The sequence below is a fragment of the Protopterus annectens genome, chromosome 10.part0 (assembly GCF_019279795.1).
Source record: "Protopterus annectens isolate FY-2018-M chromosome 10.part0, PAN1.0, whole genome shotgun sequence".
In the NCBI taxonomy this organism is placed as follows: Eukaryota; Metazoa; Chordata; order Ceratodontiformes; family Protopteridae; genus Protopterus; species Protopterus annectens.
In genome coordinates, this window is record NC_056744.1 from 1054580329 (window position 1) to 1054599319 (window position 18991).

Below are 18991 nucleotides of genomic sequence, written 5' to 3' on the forward strand. Positions count from 1 at the left end.
TCGGGAAAAACAAGGTAACCCCAAGCTACCATATAGGTGGCAATCCACTAAGCACAGAAGAGGTTATCAGGGACCTGGGGACCCAGGTTGACAGTGGCCTTTCTTTTGACACTCACATTGCTAAAGTGGTTAGAAAGACCTTCTACATTGCCCACCTGATCATGAAGGGATTCACATCCAGATCTAGTGAGGTCATTGTTCCCCTGTACTCTTCACTTATCAGACCAATGATCGAGTACAATGCCCCATTCGGGATGTATCTCACCCGACATCTGCAGCAATTGGAGAGACCCCAAAGTTCCTCACCAAAAGGATAAAGGGACTCCAAAATCTGTCATATGCTGCCAGATTGAAGAAACTCCAGCTCTATTCAGTCGCATACCGTCTGCTCAGAGGTGACATGTGCCTGACATACAAGGCCATGTCCAACCCGGAATTAATGGACATGCTCCACCTCAAAAATCCAAATCCACCAAAACCACTAGAGCAAGCGACTTAAACCTTAGCACGGATATAAATAGGGCGTGCTGGAGGGATAGATTTATCACTCAGAGACTCCCTATGCTGTGGAATAAAATCCCGGTCCATGTGAGGCAGAGCACCTCGCTGACTCTGTTCAAGAGAAATCTAGACCTGTGGATGGGAGATCGTAGGTTTACCCCGGGAATCATCTCTGGGTCACTGCTGGACAGAGGCACGACAAACTAATGGGCACAGTATTTTTTCATATAAGGGGTGGCGTAAGCCACAATAATTTGGGCTAGGCTTATAAATGCCTTAGGGCAGATAGCCTAGTATAAACCTATGAACCTATGAACCTATACCCTCCACAATGTGAAGATTCTTCTTGGTTTGGTTCATTTTATTAATAATGTTTCTCCTGCCATTTTATAGTCAGTCATTGCTGCAACTGAAGCTTAGTTGGGTAAAGAAAGTAACTATCGTTTACAGTAGGAAATATGATTTTATTGCAAAGTCACTAGTAAAAGAGATGGCATTTTGTTGCTAAGCAATGATTCCTGTGTTTGAGTCCACACTAGAGAAGTAATGGTGGCTCTGTTGATGCCCAGACTGAATATGAGATTAAGATGTCTGGTGTTCATGGCACCATTTCTCAATTAACTGAATAGTTCATTAGGTTATTGGCCCTGTAAAGGGAAATGACTTGCTTATTGTGTATCTTCCTGGTTCATCGTATAGTAATATTGAGAAAATAATTACTGACAACTCATCTCTGCAGGCTTTGGAAGAACATTTCCTGTGGAGTTCACTGGTTTAATATGATGCACTGTAATATTTCTTCCCTTTTCAATATTAAATTAGATTTTTTTTTTTACTTATGTCTAGCACCCTGAGCTTCATTTAGCCGAACTTCAGTGAAAATGTGTTGCACCTTGTAGCATGCTTGTGTGCAATTACTTAAGACTCATTGTTTTTGGGCTGCTACATTTTCACAAATGGCCTTAAATGGCCTCCATGTGATGCATTTCACTCCTCGAATGAAATGCTGATGAAAGGCTTGCTTAAAGAGTATTTCTCCTGTTCCTCAGAATCATTGTGATTACAGTACTGTCATCTTAGTTTTATGCTGGACTTTTTGTATACTTATATTGAGCTGATCCTGTTCTTAAAGAGTGGAGTTTGTTCCTCAGCCCAGATTAATTGTGGAGTCTGAGTTGGCCTGAGATGGCACAATCTAGATAGAGTTATCTCTGTTAAATAAATATTGATGGGAGATGGGAGAAGGTCCTATGTTTTTGTCTGCATCTATGGAAAGTCTAGGATTGGTTCAGAGTCTGTTTTTAGCTGAGTTAACAATGAAGTGGAATCCTTTCATCTCAGTAGGTACTGTGTGACCCCTCCCCCATTGGAAGCTGAGAATTCATGTGGAAGAAATGGGGGGGGGGGTATCATTGTAATCCAAGGAAGTCTGGGTACTATTTGATTATGATACTGCTCAAAATGTTATTTTTGATGTCTGTTTTTTTATGTAGACTTAAGTCAGTACGTGTGTGTGTGTGTGTGTGTGTGTGTGTGTGTGTGTGTGTGTGTGTGTGTGTGTGTGTGTGTGTGTATATATATATATATATATATATATATATCTGTGATGAAGAACTTTGTAATTGACATTCCAATATTAAAGATGAGATAAAGTGTAGACATAAGCGTGAAAACTGGGGAAAGGTTTGTGTCTTGTTAGCAATGCAATGATGTAGGTATTTCTCCCTAAGTATTTTTTTAATGATAACTGTTTGATCACCTCTTCAGGATAACATGTCCACAACTGTTCACTAGCATTGTGCATTCAAGTAATAATCAGCAATTATTAGGTCATCTACTGTTTAACCAAAAGTGCTGCAGCTGTGTTCGCTTCAGTTGCGGTCTTCCTCTTTCTTTGCACTTTTAATTTCCACATGCATGACTGCTTGAGAAATTATCTACTTCTACACTTTTTGCTTGTTACATTTTGTAGCAATGTCTCTACCCTCAAAATGTGTACATTTTTATGTAGTTCAGTCGAATTCAAAGTTTTTTCAACATTCAAAAGTTTTCGCGGTTCTGGTTTTGTGGAAACGGATCAGTGATGTGGGCAGTCGATTATATGTGATTGACATTATGAAGGTAAACCCTCTTGCTTGCATGGTTACTGAGATATCATAACCTGTTTATACAACATTGCAAAATTAATATTCATTACCTTTATTTGGCTTATAAAATCCAGTTTAAAGCATCAAACTGAATTAATGCCACTAATGTAAAGATTGAGTTATCCTGAGTAGTTTGCCATTTGCAGTTTTATAGAAATACTTATAGATCCAGAGATATGAATTTTAGTTTGAACTGTAAGGTTATAACTTCATTTTTTAAAGGCTCAAACCACACCCACAGGGAGTTAATGGTATACATTCAAAAGAGTTAAAGTAAACACAAAACATGATAATAGTTTCATGCAATTTCAACCAAGTAGCTGAGTTTACTGGTATTGGGTTTTGCTCAGACATACAAGACTTATTGGAGTTAGGTCATATAGCCTAACTAAATCAGTAGCAGTTGCATATTTTATATTATTTATTTGTTTTTATTTTATATATTTGTTAATCATGTAAATCCGTTACGCATCAATGCTTTTCTGCAAGTATGGACCAACATCACTGTCTAGTTAAGTGTCCTGCTCTGTGTTACAAATTATACAAATGAAGACTGAGTGCATCACATCCAGAATGATAGGCTACAATGTATTATTACTCATAACATGATTCCTCTTTTGTCCAACTGCCATTCGAGATAACTCACAACCAAAGTCTAATTCATGAAAAAAATGTATTTTATTGTGTTTTCAAACAGTTATCCATTTCTTAGTATCATTTGGCTGTCTGTCCTACACCCATACTTTGTAACCTTATGTTCACTCACCTTGATGACAACTCTGTTATTTCCATTGAGCTGACAGAAGCCTGACTCTCGAGATCATAAACCTGAAAGAATGCAAGTAGACATACAAAAGTAATTCAGATATAGCTCTTCCATCTCTGAGATGGCAAGTAATATGCAGGAGTAAACAGAGTCTGTTCCATTAGTGTAAACCTTTAGAGAGGTGGAAAAACAGATGAAACATATTTGTCCTGATGATTCTTTTCAAAAGAGTTATAAAGTACTTCACGGAAGCACTGCATTCAGGAAACACTTTAGCATATCTTTACCTTTCAACATGATATTCAATATTTTCTGCAACCTACACAGCAAATGCCCACTTTGTAAACTTTATAAACATGTATCTAGTTTGAGATTGCATCCATTTATAGCTACAGGAAACAATATATTAATAAAGTATAAGAATGAAAAAAAATAGGAGATTCATTCTCCACCATACAATTAAAAATTATGTATGTTTTTATTTAAAATGATTCACCCCCTCCACCTTAAATGCACATGTAGCAACTTCATCCTCCCCCTTACCCTTACTTTATATAACAAAGTCCAGTGCCACACCAGCCTGGTCAAATAGTGAAACCGTAAAAAACTTTTATTATGAACCAAACCGGTTTCAGCAACTAGCTTTCTTCAGAAGCCACTGAAGAAAGCTAATTGCTGCAACCCAACCGGTTTGGTTCATAATAAAAGTGTTTTACTGCTGATCATGCTCAGGGTGCTGGATTATTTCTCTTTTTATCATGTTTGGTTTATCCGTGCATCTATCGTACTTGCTAGCCTGCTCTTTTCTTGAAATAGTGAAACCGCAGTAATTTAAAAATCAGTGAAATGTGTTTTAGAGAAAAGAAAGGTGTTCTAAACATATATGTCACATTTTGTTCATGTTTAAAATTCTGTGTAAGGAAAACAAACAAATTGTTTAAGGTTAAGATAACGGAACCACTTCAGTGATATAAGGAAGAAGCAACCTACAGATACTTCATGTAAATATTTCTTCGAGAGAAATGCCAGATGTGAGTTTGGTTTTATAGGTAACCTCCAAGAAGCAGGACCAAAAATCCAAAAAGAGAAAGACTCCAAACGGAAAGGCAAAACAGTTTTAATTACAGTGGTATGAACAGTAAATAAAAGGTTAAGCGCTTTCACTCTGAACACTCCCAGGCTTCTTCAGAACAATTCTACATTACAAAGTGCACTTATTTAAAATTATACTATAATAAAGAACCTAAATTTGGCATTCCTGCAGTTTTTAATGTGCTTAAATAGTGCACTAATCACCTTTTCTTTTACTATATTTTATGTGTTGATATGACCACTTCCTTAAGCACCTCTCCGTCTTCCCAATATAAAAACTGGGACATACTTTACACGTAACCAAATACTCCACTACTCCTGTACTATTACAGTTATAGTGTCCCAAGGACTTAAATAAAAAGTCCCTTGCTGCCAAATGAATGTTCTCCTGGTTGGCCATGAGAGTGCATTGATTGCCAAAACCCACACCTAAATGTACCAGGTTTCCTGTTGTTCATACTCAAATCAACCCAATTTCCTCTCTTAAACATCTCCTTCAGATTCATATCCCTTCTCCTGATAAATCTAGGTTTCTTAGGTATAAATTTATTAGTATCTTCATCGATTGTAAGCACTCCCCAGTATTTGTCATAAAACAAGTTTTACATGACGCCTTGGGAAGTCAGATTAGAATATAGGGAGTTATTCTGGCAGATTAAACTGGATGCAGGCAAACCCCCGGGGTTGAATGATTATATTACTATTAACAGTGTCCTTAGACTAAGGGTTTCCTAATTGTGAATGATTTTTTTAATACAGCATTGTTCAAGGATATATTTTAATCATTGCATTTAATACACAGTGTTAATTTTATTCTATTTGCTTTGAGCATTAAAGGGTTAACACTGTTGTGTTGGGCTGGGAGGGGTTTTAGAATATGTGTTATTTAGTGATTGGCAGGTTTTGATTGCTGGTTATTTTTAAAGAAGTGCACTTTGTAATGTAGAATTGTTCTGAAGAAGCCTGGGAGGGTTCTGGGTGAAAGCACTTAACCTTTTATTTACTTGTCATACCGTTGTTATTAAAACTGCTTTGCCTTTCTGTCTGGAGTCTTTCTCTTTTTGCATTTTTGGTTTTACAGGTATCAATTACCTGTACCCCTCAAAAGACGGACTGGTATACAAAATGAAATGCTGAAGGCATTTCAGGATGTTTATGCTTCTTAGTTTGCATAATTTAGGTTTAAATGAGACTTCTGAGTTACAAGCTGATACATGCTATGGGCACATATGGAAATGTAGAGGATTGTTAATTCATCCACTACATGTCTTTGTGGTGGGACCCTTTGCAAGTTTGATAACAATAAGTGTGATCCTCAGAATTGGGAATTTTAAATGTCATCATAGGGAAATAGACACTAAGTCTGTAATTGCTATAACTTTGAGAATTCCCTTTTCTCTGAGGTACAGTAATCTCAAAATTTGTATATACAAGGATGGTGCAAGTGTAGGGGGGCTCGTCCCCTAAAATTTTTTTTTCTTTGAATGAAACACCATCTTTCTTGGTTTATAATTAGTTCCTTTGACGTATGCTTAAAGTTGTCTGGTCTCAGGACTTGCATAATCAGTCTCAAACTTCTGATAGACCACAATTTTGGAGGAAACTGGAACACCCTGTAAAAGCCAACACAGGCATAAGGTACAGAGAGTCCGCACACAATGCAACTCTGCATAGTGCTAATCTTTTGCTAATGCTATGGGAGATTACTTTACATTGCATTTACTTAATGACATACCATGACTGTATGTGTCCCTATCTAGTCTGCTCTTTTAATTTCTATAATATTCTACATCCTTTCCATACCTTGTACATTTAGAGATTTGGGGAGTAACTAGTCCCTGTAGTCTATGACCTGTACTCCTTCCTTGCCCTTTGTTACTTCCTCTACAGAGTGGCCCCTTCAAGTCTTCCTGACATGATCTTTTTGACCAATACCAAGCCTGCTGCCCGATCTCTTCTAGACTTAATTAGGGAAAGCACCTAGGTGCTCTAGACTGTGGTCATACTTAGACTTAATTAGGGAAAGCACCTAGGTGCTCTAGACTGTGGTCATACTTAGACTTAATTAGGGAAAGCACCTAGGTGCTTTAGACTGTGGTCATACTTAGACTTAATTAGGGAAAGCACCTAGGTGCTCTAGACTGTGGTCATACTTAGACTTAATTAGGGAAAGCACCTAGGTGCTCTAGACTGTGGTCATACTTAGACTTAATTAGGGAAAGCACCTAGGTTCTCTAGATGGTGGCCGTACTCCTTCTTCCCCATCCAATTAATCTTTCTGATAGCTTTTCTGTGAATTCATTTAAAGAGACTTATGTCTTTTCTCTTCATATGTCCTCCAGAAATGTATATAGTGCTTAATGTATGCCCTAACCAAGGATCTGCAGAGTGGAAAAAAATACCTTTTTCCTTCTGAAATCGAGCCCCCTCTGGATACACCACTGTGCTCTGCTCTTGTTGCCACTGCCAATTCATTCTGTTCCCAGTGATCTAGTCCAGGTTTTATCAACACCCTAATACCCTTTATCTGGTTTACTGACATAATTTCCACTTCCATTGCTGATACTTCACCCCAGGGTATTGTAACTTAAGTGCGGTACTTTATATTTGTTTTCATTGAATGTCAGCTATCCTCTTTCCAAATCCTTTGCCTGACTCTTCCCTCTTCCTAAATCGCTGCATCTATATTTTTGTAATCTGCAAAATGTCTGATCCTCTCCTCTATTACCCTCAGGCATGTCTAAACCAAACACACTGAAAAGTATTGACTCCAAGACAGAAACTTAGGCATGTCTGAGAGAAACACGTTGGAAAGTGCTGAGTCCAAAACAGGCACTTGCATTGCTCCATTGGTCACCTTTCTACTTTCTGACCTTGTCCATTTTACCACAGCTCTCCTTGTCATATATTTAGCCATGCAGCTATCCATTTCTACAGTCTTGGTCCTACAGCCCCTCCCCTTCTATCTGCCTCCTGTGTGAGCCTGAGGTCCAGTTACTGGTACTCTCTTTTCAGGCTCACCTGTAACCCAGTCATAAAACTGGATCAGTCTTAACTGATGGCTCCTTCTGTTCATGAAACCATGTTGATTACTGTCATGGAGAATGGTGCCCTTTAGACATGCTCCAGCTGTCCTTTCAGGATTCCTCGGATATTTTTATGCCATTGCTGTTAATCAAACATGCCTCCCTGGAGCCAATCCTTCTGGACAATGGTACCACACTCAATATCTTCCAGATGTCTGGAAATTCTGATTTAGCTGGGGAACAGCTGTAGTTCTCCAAGAGGTGGACTGTAAGCACACTCAACAGATTCCTGAGGTAACTATATGGTCCTTGCCCTTTATTCTTTCTAAGGACATCCAGTTCACTCTGAGCCTTGTCCCAATGTATCATGGTGTCTGTCCACTGTTTTGCCCATTCTATGCCAGCACAGCACCCTCCACTCACATCCTTTTGTAAAGAGTAGAACAAGGCATCCGTTCAGTATCTTCTTTCTACTAGTCTTTCACAATCTCCCTCCCACCTTTGCTTACCTTGGATACTGTTTCCTTGTCTTTCTTCTTCCTGCTATATACCTAATAAAAACCTTTGCTTCATTCCATGATCACCTTTGTTGCTTTCATTCTGTTGAACCCCTTTCGGCTCCCTTTCTACATCCACTAGCAGGCCATTGTATATCATGTGCAGTGAAGACTTAATCACATCCATTGTCTAAACATGTAACAACAGCTCCCTCTTATTAAAATAAAAATGAAAAAAACAGTTATACAAGCTGTTACTATTTAGTAACTGGTGATATAAACTGTTTTTTTTAACAATAAAAGGAAATGAACAGTTCAGACGATTTCTTATGGTGTTATGAATTTTGTTTCAAAAGCTTATGTTGTATATCAAGACAAAACACAATAGCTTAGTTAATCAGTTACACTCGCTATGTGTACATTCCAATTAAAAAAATTAAAATATACTGAGCCTTGCATGTCTAGATATTGCTCTAGTAATTGTGTTATTTGCAGTATATTTTTTTTAAAAATACACAATCAACCAATGTGGTACCATCCTTAGATAAGTTTAATTGGGGGTTGCAGTTCCATTTAAGAATTATGTCTCTTTTTATATATTTAATTTTAGGAAAATCATTTGAAAATGGAGAGTATCTGGAAATTTTTGGAATAACAAGAGACCAAGCTGGAGAATATGAATGCAGCGCTGGGAATGATGTTTCATTTGCTGATGTCAAAAAAGTACGAATCACAGTAAACTGTAAGTATCTGTCTTCATAAATGACAACTACATAAAGTTAGTGTTTTCTAAAAATACAAGGTGGGGATAAAAACAGGGCCACATAAACCATACATGTTTTGAGCACTGTAAAATGACTTGTTTCATTTAAAATTGTTACACTTCACAATGACAGTTGTTGAAACTAGTATGTCCGCTCACTATCATAATGGTTTAGTAAGAATGACAAACACTTGCAGTCATTACAAGTTTAAATGTACACTGAACTGTTAATATTAATTAAAAAAAAAAAACTTCACCAGCATTACAAAGTCTGCACATTAATTTTTTTTTTTATGTTAAGAGTCTGATTTTACAGTGCTAAGTTAAAGAAAATCAAATTATCTCCATTACTAAAGTGGTTGTTTCTGCAATGCCAAAGCACAGCAATGTTCTGGTGTACAAAATGAAGAATACGTCATAGAGTTGTACTTCATTTTTAAACACTTAGTATAGATTTCTTTTTTGTTTCCAGCAGCTGTTGAGTTTTTCTTTCAGTGTACAACTTACCTGCCTGACCTTGTTAAAACAGAATTACATTAGACATCTATGCTTTTTATAAATGACCCTAACATTTACAAAATTCTGTGGAATAGTTTAAATTGTAACAGGAAATAATAGCAATAAAATTATTTACACTGCTGCCTAATTAACCTGATAGATGGAAAGTAAAACATATACTGTATGTATGCTACAAACTTTTCAAGAAAGTCAAAGATCATTTTAACATAATTGAAGACAATCAGCAATTGTATAATGAATTTTTAATGCACTGATGTTAAAAACCCTGATTAAATGGTCCCCCTTAATATAATGTGTGTGTGTGTGTGTGTGCCTGACAGCATCTGTACTGTGCATATGCCCAGATGTATCTTTTTAGCCTGAAGTTAACATTATTTCATATACCCAACTATCTAAATAACTTAAGCAGCAGTTAATTTAGGTAGAAATCCAATTACAGCCACTTAGTAAATGACCATTGGATAATGACTTTAATCTTTGGTCTTTAAGGCGCCTGCCTGCCATATTGACTGCAAGATAATGAGCACAAAACACATGACTGCACCTTATTTTCATCTTTAGATGAAAAAGAAATGTAAACCCCTTTTAAGATGCAATGCATGAACTGGTGAAGTCTTGCTAGTTTAAATGACATATGGCAGATATGCTGAGAATGCTAGGCTTGAAGTAAATTGTTACTATGTGCACAATTTATTCAGATGTACAAAGATCAATCCACTTAATCCCTTGTTCACTTAAAGGACATGATCAAACCACATTAGCTGAGGAAAAAAAACAAAAAGTGTACCAGTTCCCCAAACTTGCCTTCATCTGTCATTCATATAATATAATATATATATATATATATATATATATATATATATATATATATATATATATATATATATACATACATGCACATGCATGCACCCCCTCCACACACACACACACACACACATGTACACACACAGAGATTCATTCATGTAGTCGTAAAGATATGGTTTTGAACACCTATCTGTCACATGTTAAGCCCAGTATACTGAACTTGAAAATATTGTTTTATCATCCACTTTTCACTGCATTAAAGTGTTAGATTTTTCTTCTCAGTTTTATTGTATTCTAGAAGAAATGGGCTTATCTATATCTCATGCATAAAGTTGTGTAACAGCATGTAACTTCATATAAAGAAGCCAGCCCATTGATGAAATGCAACAACTTGCAGGGACCAGTGAGTTGGGTTCCAGGGAGCCAAGAGTCAAGAGTGGTGATTAGGAATGTAAATGAAATAAATGCAATATTGTTGTAGAGTAAATGGACAACAGTCCTTTCTGCCCTAACACTTATATTATGATGAAGAAATAGGTTAAGAGGCAACTATGATGGAAGGAGAGATATTTAACTGTCGGCTGACCTTGCGTGAAAGTATTTATATGCAGAAAGGAGCTCATCTATTATTTGCTTTCCGCTGGACTTTATTTGATATGAATCTCTGAAGAGCTGATTCAAAGTTTTATCTTGAACTACAATGAAAGTAGCAAAATACATGCACTCTACTGAGGCAGTATTTTTTTAATTATTGTAACAGTTTTTTCTTTCACTTTACTAACGTGAATAGATAAAGTTAAATCGGCCAGTAGATAAGGTGATGTTGATTGTCATATCAAGTTAAAACAAGATGACATTGATTTTAAAAATGATACTTCAAACACACCAACGCATCACTCTGTTTCTTATCCTTAGCTGGCATATTATCCGCTGTGTCTGGCAGGATACTAATAACTTTATTGTTACTTTGAATGATTCTTGCAGAATTAGCATGCTGTACATTGTAACAGTTTTTTTTTCTTAACACATATAAGTGCATGACTATCAAAGCAATCCCAAAGGATTATGATTACTTTGATAAGAAAATAGCCTTAAACAGACATAAATCTAACCAGAAGGTATGGGAGAACAAAAGAAATGGTTGCATTTGTAATTATGATAATATTATGCAAATGTGAGCCTGATGGATGTTTATTTTATTCATTTCTGCTGACTGTACTGTATCGGGTTTCCAGTTCATTAAGATTAGAGTCTGAATGCTGCATAATCCATGCTTAGATTTTAACTGAATTTCTCAGATAGAGATGAAGATTGATGCCGCATCTCCTAGTGTCACAATGTTTGCTGACATTTTACTGTAACCTGTATATCCTTTGTGTTTATTCTATCTAGGTGCAAATTTTGCTTTCTTTATGTCTGAGTTCAAGGATGTCACAAATATTGTTGCTTCCTTTCATGTGTCACCAAATTCTGTTTAATTTTTTTATTGCAGGGAATATAGAAGTGTTATATTTACATAACTACAAAAAATCCCTCCTATTTGGAAGGTCATTAATGTTAGGTTTTTATTATACCTGTATGCACACTGATACAGTATGTCTCTCACAATTCTTCAGCACACACCATTTATATAACTTAAACATATGTCATGTAAATTCAGTTTCTGAAAAAGACAATGAGTGTATTTCTTTTCTTTTCTACTTATTTCCAAAGAGACTTTAACCTGAAACAATTGTTAGTTAAGGTTTAACATATCTATGACTACAATACCTTTTCCTTCGCCATGACTTGGGCCACGTGCTGCATCCTAGGCAGTCATAAGGACATTTTTATTTTCTTTAACGTATATTGGGTGCAAGTAATATGTGAATGGAATGTTGTCATTTACTGAAGAGGATAGTCATGAATAATAAGAACATGGTTGGTAGTGAATATGGGGTGGACTGGAAAAGTTGTAATTAAGAGCAATCAAAGTGATTTGTTCTGTCACATCCACTGCGCATATAGTATATCATGATACATGATCTGTCACATCCATGGGCATATAGTATATTGTGATACTTGATCGGTCACATCCATGGGCGTAAGGTATATCATGATACCTGATCTGTCACCTCCATGGGCATATAGTATATCATGATACTTGATCTGTCACATCCATGGGCGTATAGTATATCATGATACTTGATCTGTCACATCCATGGGTGTATAGTATATCATGATACTTGATCTTTGTATGTACACTCCGCTGCTATGTCATACTTCTGAAATTATGTGCATATTCAATTGCTGTGAATATTTCAGAGTAATTCTAGTCCATTCCAACTGCTATATTGTGATATCACACTTTAGATAGGACATTGCTTTCATGATTAGTACTTCCCTAGAATGTACTAAGATGCATATTTTATAGTTTTGTTATACAGTAATACTAATTATTTTAATTTAATTTGGATTGTTTCTTACATTTTGACAGTGAGCAGTATTACATATTTAGATACAAATACATCACGGTCACCAGTACATATTCAAAGGGCATTATTTTGGAATGCATTTCCTTTAAACTATATTTATTAAACAAAATGCAATTCCATGAGATAAGCAAGAAAGAAAGAAAGAATGGAATTGTGGCATTTGAGCAGGTTTGCTTAATACAGGAGATTGCAGAAATTTACATTTTCTTTACTAACCCTTGATCTTGGAATTAATGCATTTAAGATAGTGGGGGTGTGGTATGATAAGGCTTGACCCATGCAAAAAACCCTTGCGTTTTGTGAAGCAGATTACTTCAGTAATTGGTCCATTGATGGGCTCATTCAGGTCAGTAAAGTCAAACCACAATTCTACTCAGAAAGACTTAAAGGGTAAAAAAGTAAAATGTCATGGGTATTCATAAGCCATGTAACTGAAACACTGGTGTGTCCTTAAGAGGTTATTTGTATATATATCCGAATAAGTGAGGTTTAAGATATTATACATAAAAACTAAATTGGCCTTGTCCTTCTTGTGTTTTTTTACTGAAAGGTGTGTCTGTATCAGCTGTACCTACAACATGACAGTAGCCTCTTCCAAAAGAGCATGACTAAATTCCCAAAACATAATTAGCCGCTTTATTGCAGGTTATGTTAGCCATTAATCAAATTGCTTCAAGACAAGACTAGTTATATCTGTTTATGTTCAAACCCTTCTCATCATTCTTGAAGACCATGAAGTAGGATGCTGTGAACCAATCACAGCAAACATGTAGGACTGTTGTCAGCCAGTCAGCTTTCAAGATATTTGATGTTAGGTATGGATCAAGTATTGCTTAAACCCCATTGCAAGCTTTGCAATTCTAAATGAGATGAATGCTTCATCGATACCTCAATGAGCCTGTATAGGTTTTTAGTCTGAACTAAAGATGCATTTTACTTTAACATTTTCTAAAGTAATAAGTGCAATAAGATATTCTAAATCATATAACTGTAAAGCAAACTTTTTAGAACAGTAGCCTGGTGCCCCATATGCAAAAGAAATGTTACCATATCAGATGAATATCTAACTGAAATTAACAGTTTTCAGTCAACTCAATGGGGTAGATGGAGGAAGTCTTGATTATGGTTTTAATTAGATGCCTGTGTGCTAGATATATCAATAAGGGTAGGTGGAGGTAAGGTGTGAGTGAGTGGCTGACATTTCTACCAGTCATGAAGGGAGGAGGGTCTGATCTCTCATGGCACTAGTTTACACCTGGATCAAGAATACAGTAGGCAGCATACTTGCTGGAAATGTGTTCTTGGGTTTACCAAGCTCTGATAAGCAGCAACCTTCTGGTAAGCTTGTTTAATAGCATGCATAACATAATGCCACCGAAGCATAACAGGCTTTCATGCAATCAAGCATCAATGGCAGACACCTGAGGGTGGGGACTTAGACTAGCAGAAGAACACCTTAATAGCTGCATGGATGACAGCCTACCATAATTCTTCTCATGCTAAGGAGATATGACTGGGTCAGTCAAGTGTGGAAGGCCTGTTCACTGACAACAGACAGGAATAAAAAGCATACAAAAAGTGATCAATATCACAAAACATAAACAGCTCAGGCATCAAATGAATATCTAGCAGCCGTTAGATGCTAGAAATGATGCACATTACATAGAGATTTGAGCTGTTTATTTTAAGTACCAGATGCAGTATTTTAAGTATTCAGACTTCTTTCTTATTTTGCTTGAAAAAACGTTTACTGTGACATCAACATTGACATTTTCATTGGACATTTGAGTATATTTAGAATATAAATGAGATGAATTGTTCCTGTTCAATTCTAAAAATAATGAACATAGACACAGTAGCTGTATTCCTGCTTCACAGTATCTAGTTCTCCAGTTCTGTCTTGAGCTGGCGTGGTTTTTGTGTGGTTCTTCCCATCAGCCCACTATTTGTGTGGGTGTTGCCTTTTTTCTGAGATTTCTTTCACATTTCAGGTACTTATTGTATGGAAGTTTTGGTGTTGTAAATTGTCATTTGCTGTGTGTACTGCTTGTAAGTGAATATCTGGGTACTGTAATAGGTTGGTGCATTACTCAGGACTAGTTGCATCCAGTATGTACCAGGACAGGCTACAGCTTCCTTGTGACCCTTAGATGGAGAAAGTGAGTTAATGGAAACTGAGTGGCCATGATGTCGTAATGCTATGTTCTCTTCATAAGAATTGGAAACGGAGTGTGCTTAAGTTTAATACTGTGGCTGTTATAAATCTTAATGAAGGTTGTGCATCAGGGCTTGTAACTCGGCATGTAAAAATCAACTACCAATCATTAGCGGACCGGAGTTCCGCTGTGGCGACCCCTAACCGGGAAAAGCCGAAGATTTAAATATATATATATATATATATATATCTATATATATATATATATATATCTATATATATATATGGGTCTACTTCTTTTGACCTAACTTTCATTTGCCCGACACTCATTTTCCCGACCCCATTTGACTGAAAGTTCATTTGCCCGACACTTCATTTGACCGACAAGTATTATTAGCAAGAAAATGGAATATACCCCCTTCCCCACTGTAGTGCGACCCTGGAGTTAGAATATATAGGTAGGGGGTGGGGGGCACAGCCCCCCACAACGGGGGGTGTGTGGGGTGAAGCCCCCCACTTCATTTCATATGATATTGTTAACTTTTGATGTAATATTGCTTAGTAAAAGAAAAGTAAGTGGGGGCCTTTGCCCCCCACACACCCTGTTGTGGGGGGCTGTGCCCCCCACACCCCCCCTACCTATATATTCTAACTCCAGGGTCGCACTACAGTGGGGAAGGGGGATATTCCATTTTCTTGTTAATAATACTTGTCGGGCAAATGAAGTGTCGGGCAAATGAAATTTCAGTCATTTGGTCTCAGGCAAATGGGTGTCGGGCAAATGGGAGTTGGGTCAAAAGAAGTAGACCCATATATATATATATATATATATATATATATATATATATATATATATATTTATATATATATATATTCTTAAATTTCTGGCAGTATTATTTCTACTTTATTAAATGTTGCTTTCAGTACTTTCTCAAGGTGGATATTCAACTCTCCTACCTGTCTGTAGCCAAGGCTGTGTTACCTTTCATGTTTAAAGCAATTTAGTTGCCAAACTCAGGGATATCCATTGAAGAGCAGACTATTATTGGTTCTTACATTAAGGGCTATTTTGCCCAAGAGCTAGAGAGAGAGAGAGAGAGACAGAGACAGAGACAGAGACAGTTAGATTACTGCATTAGAATATAGTGAGTAATGTGTTGTTATACATTTTATTTTTATTTTATTTTTATTTTACATTTGTTGACCGGGATAGTCCGATTGGATGCATGTCCATTTTCAGCGGAGGCCCGGGGAGAAAAGCTCCAAGGGTTAGCAGATACAACATTACATAATACCAGCATTACATATTACAAACAGACTATTTACAGAGATTACATAAGTAAGCAAGTTAAACAAGTTCCACAGGTTACAGTTAGTCCTGAGCACAAGTCAGGATTAAATTAAATTACACAGTAAACTGGTTAACAGATTTTTACACATTCGAGTTAGCCTGGCTTGATACATTGACATAGCCAGTTAAGTGACAAATGTTGTTTGAGTCTAGTTTTAAATTGACCTAAGGTGGAAAGTAAGGTAATATCAGCTGGAAGAGAGTTCCAGGATCTACTTACAGAGTTTGCAAAGAGACAATCACCGGCTGTGTTATTAATTATGCTAGTCTGAATTAGTAGTTTGTTAGAGGATCGAAGCGGTCTAGGATTGTTATAGGGGGTGATAATATTTTTAAGTGTAGGAGTATTGTCCGGATTATAGAGGATTTTATAGGCCATAATCAGTTGGTTATACTGGATTAGGCTAGGTAGTTCAAGCCAACCAAGCTGATTTAGATTGATGCAATGATGTGTCCTAAAAGGCAGCCCAGTGGCAAACCTGGCAATGTGGTTGTAGCAAATTGAGAGTTTGTTAAGGACAGTCTTGTTCAAATTCGAGTAGAGGGATGCATACAGAAGGGTTGAAAGAAGGTGAGAGCAAGCTATGGCAATTTTAGCTGGAGGGGTTAGGAAGGCTTTTATTCTGTAAAGTGACCCTAGTTTTTTATTGATGGTTTTGATAGTTTGGTTAACATGTAGGTCAAATTTGAGATTATTGTCTATGATGACACCTAATAGTTTTGTAGATGGGTCAGGGGAGATTATTGTGCCATCATTTGATTTTATGGTAAAGGTGAAAGCGGTAGACCTATGCGTTGGTGAAAATAACAGCATTTAGTTTTTTTGGGATTTAGGATCAGACGATGTTCAGAAAGCCAGTTTTCTATTGTATTAAAGGTGGTCTGGGTAGCTGACCATAACTCTACTGAAGATGTGGCTGAGCAAATCAGAGTAGAGTCATCAGCATATTGGATACAGCTGACTTTTGGGATGACAGTATAAAGGTCGTTAATGAAGATGGAGAACAGCAAGGGCCCTAGTATAGAGCCTTGTGGTACTCTGAGGGTGTTAGGTAGAAGGTTAGAGAGTTTGTTCTGCCAGAGGACAGCCTGCTGTCGACCATTCAGGTAGGATTGAAACCATTGGAGGGCTCCAGTATCTAGACAGAATGTTTGCAGGGTGTGGATTAAAAGTTGGTGATCAACCATATCGAATGCCTTGGAAAGATCCAAAAAGAGGGCTGAGGATATATAATTATTGTTGCGATTATGGTTTATGGTGTTAGTAAAGGCTAGGAGGGCTGAAGTAGTGCTGGTATGAGGACGGAAGCCATGCTGAGTGTCTGCCATAAGGTGATTTTGGATTAGGTGGTGCATGAGTTGTCTATGAATACATTTTTCCATAATCTTTGCAAGTGGAGAGAGTATAGCTATTGGCCTATAATTGGAGAATTCAGTAGAGCTGCCTCCTTTGTGAAGTGGGATTACATAGGATATTTTCCAGATGGTGGGAATTTTAGCTTCTACTATGGTTTGATTGATTAGTACTGAGACGGGGTAAGCAATAGCATCAGCTGATTTTTGTAGGTACTCGGCAGGGAGTTGATCAGCAGAAAGTGTAGTGGGTTTTAATTTTATGATCAAGGTACGGATAAGTGAAGTGGTGACTGGTTGGAAGCTGAACGCAAGTAGGTTTCTAGGGGTGCTACTTTCAGGACCAGGGGAGCTAGGAGGTAGTTGGCTAGCTAGGACTTGAATTGTCTCAGTAAAGAATTGGTTAAAACTATCAGAAACATCTTCAGGGGTTTTATCAATAGTAGCAGCAGGGATTGGGGTTGAAGTTTGTCCAGGATGTAGTAGATTATTTAAACCTGCCCAAAACCTCTGAGGGTTATTTTGATTTACTGTCTGTAAATTACAGTAGTATTGTTTTTTGTCTTGTAAAATTGATTTTTTGGTTTCGTTCCTGGATTGCCTGTATTTAATGTGATCTTGAGGGTCTTTAGAAGAACGCCATAAAGCCCATGCTTTGTTTCTAAGGGTAATTTTGAGTTTAGGCTCTATAGAAAGCCATGGTGCAGTTTTTGCCTTGGTTCTCTTTGAACGAACAGGTGCATGCAAATCAAGGATCTCAAGGAATTTGTTGTTAAAGTATGCTACTGCTTCCTCTAAGGGGAGGTGTTTTAGAATAGACCAATTACATGAGTTTAGTTCTTGGAATTTGGCAGGGTCAAAGTTTTTATTGTTTCTAACCTTTCTGAGTAAGGGTTGTTGGGAATTAATGGTTTTGTGCTTAATTACATATGTGAGAAGGTGATCGCTTAGGCCATTAAGGAGGGTACCAGAGGTGTACAGTTGGGGGTGACTGTTTATGAGTACCCAGTCAAGTATACTTTCTTTTTGGTTGGGTTTACCTATCCTGGTAGGGGTGGATATGATTTGTGTAAATGCATGCAGGTTAATATGGGTGGTTGGGGATTCTAAGGAACAGGTGCCCCAGTCTATGTTAAAGTCTCCAAGTAGTAGGGTTTCTTGGGGGTAGTGACATGATAACCAGTGCAGGATATCTTCAAATGTAGATATATTGTTACCTGGGGGAATGTACATACAGATGATATTAATGCATTTATTTTTATTAAGTTGCAATTTGGTGGCAAGAATCTCAGAGTTATTAATCTGAGGAGGTTGTATTACATCTATGGTGACATTCAACTCAGATTTATAGAGTACAGCTACCCCACCCCCCTTCCTCGAAGCACGATCCAGCCTGTGTATGTTGTACCCAGGTGGTAACACTTCATTGTCTTTAGTGTTAGGTTTTAACCAGGTTTCAGATAAACAGAGAATCTCATGGGAGTGGATATCCAGAAGTGCATGCAATTCATGTACCTTGTTATTAATGCTTCTAATATTGAGA

At 37.2% G+C, this 18991-nt stretch overlaps 1 protein-coding gene across 2 annotated transcripts in view; it reads left to right on the forward strand.

Moving 5' to 3' along the window:
* The window catches only part of NEGR1 (neuronal growth regulator 1), a 3526818-nt gene that overhangs the window by 2202376 nt on the left and 1305451 nt on the right, over positions 1-18991 (forward strand). For both annotated transcript variants that reach the window (XM_044085807.1, XM_044085808.1), the window contains exon 4: positions 8640-8771. In XM_044085807.1, coding sequence (XP_043941742.1) covers positions 8640-8771 — 132 coding nt within the window. The remainder of the gene's footprint in view (positions 1-8639; positions 8772-18991) is intronic.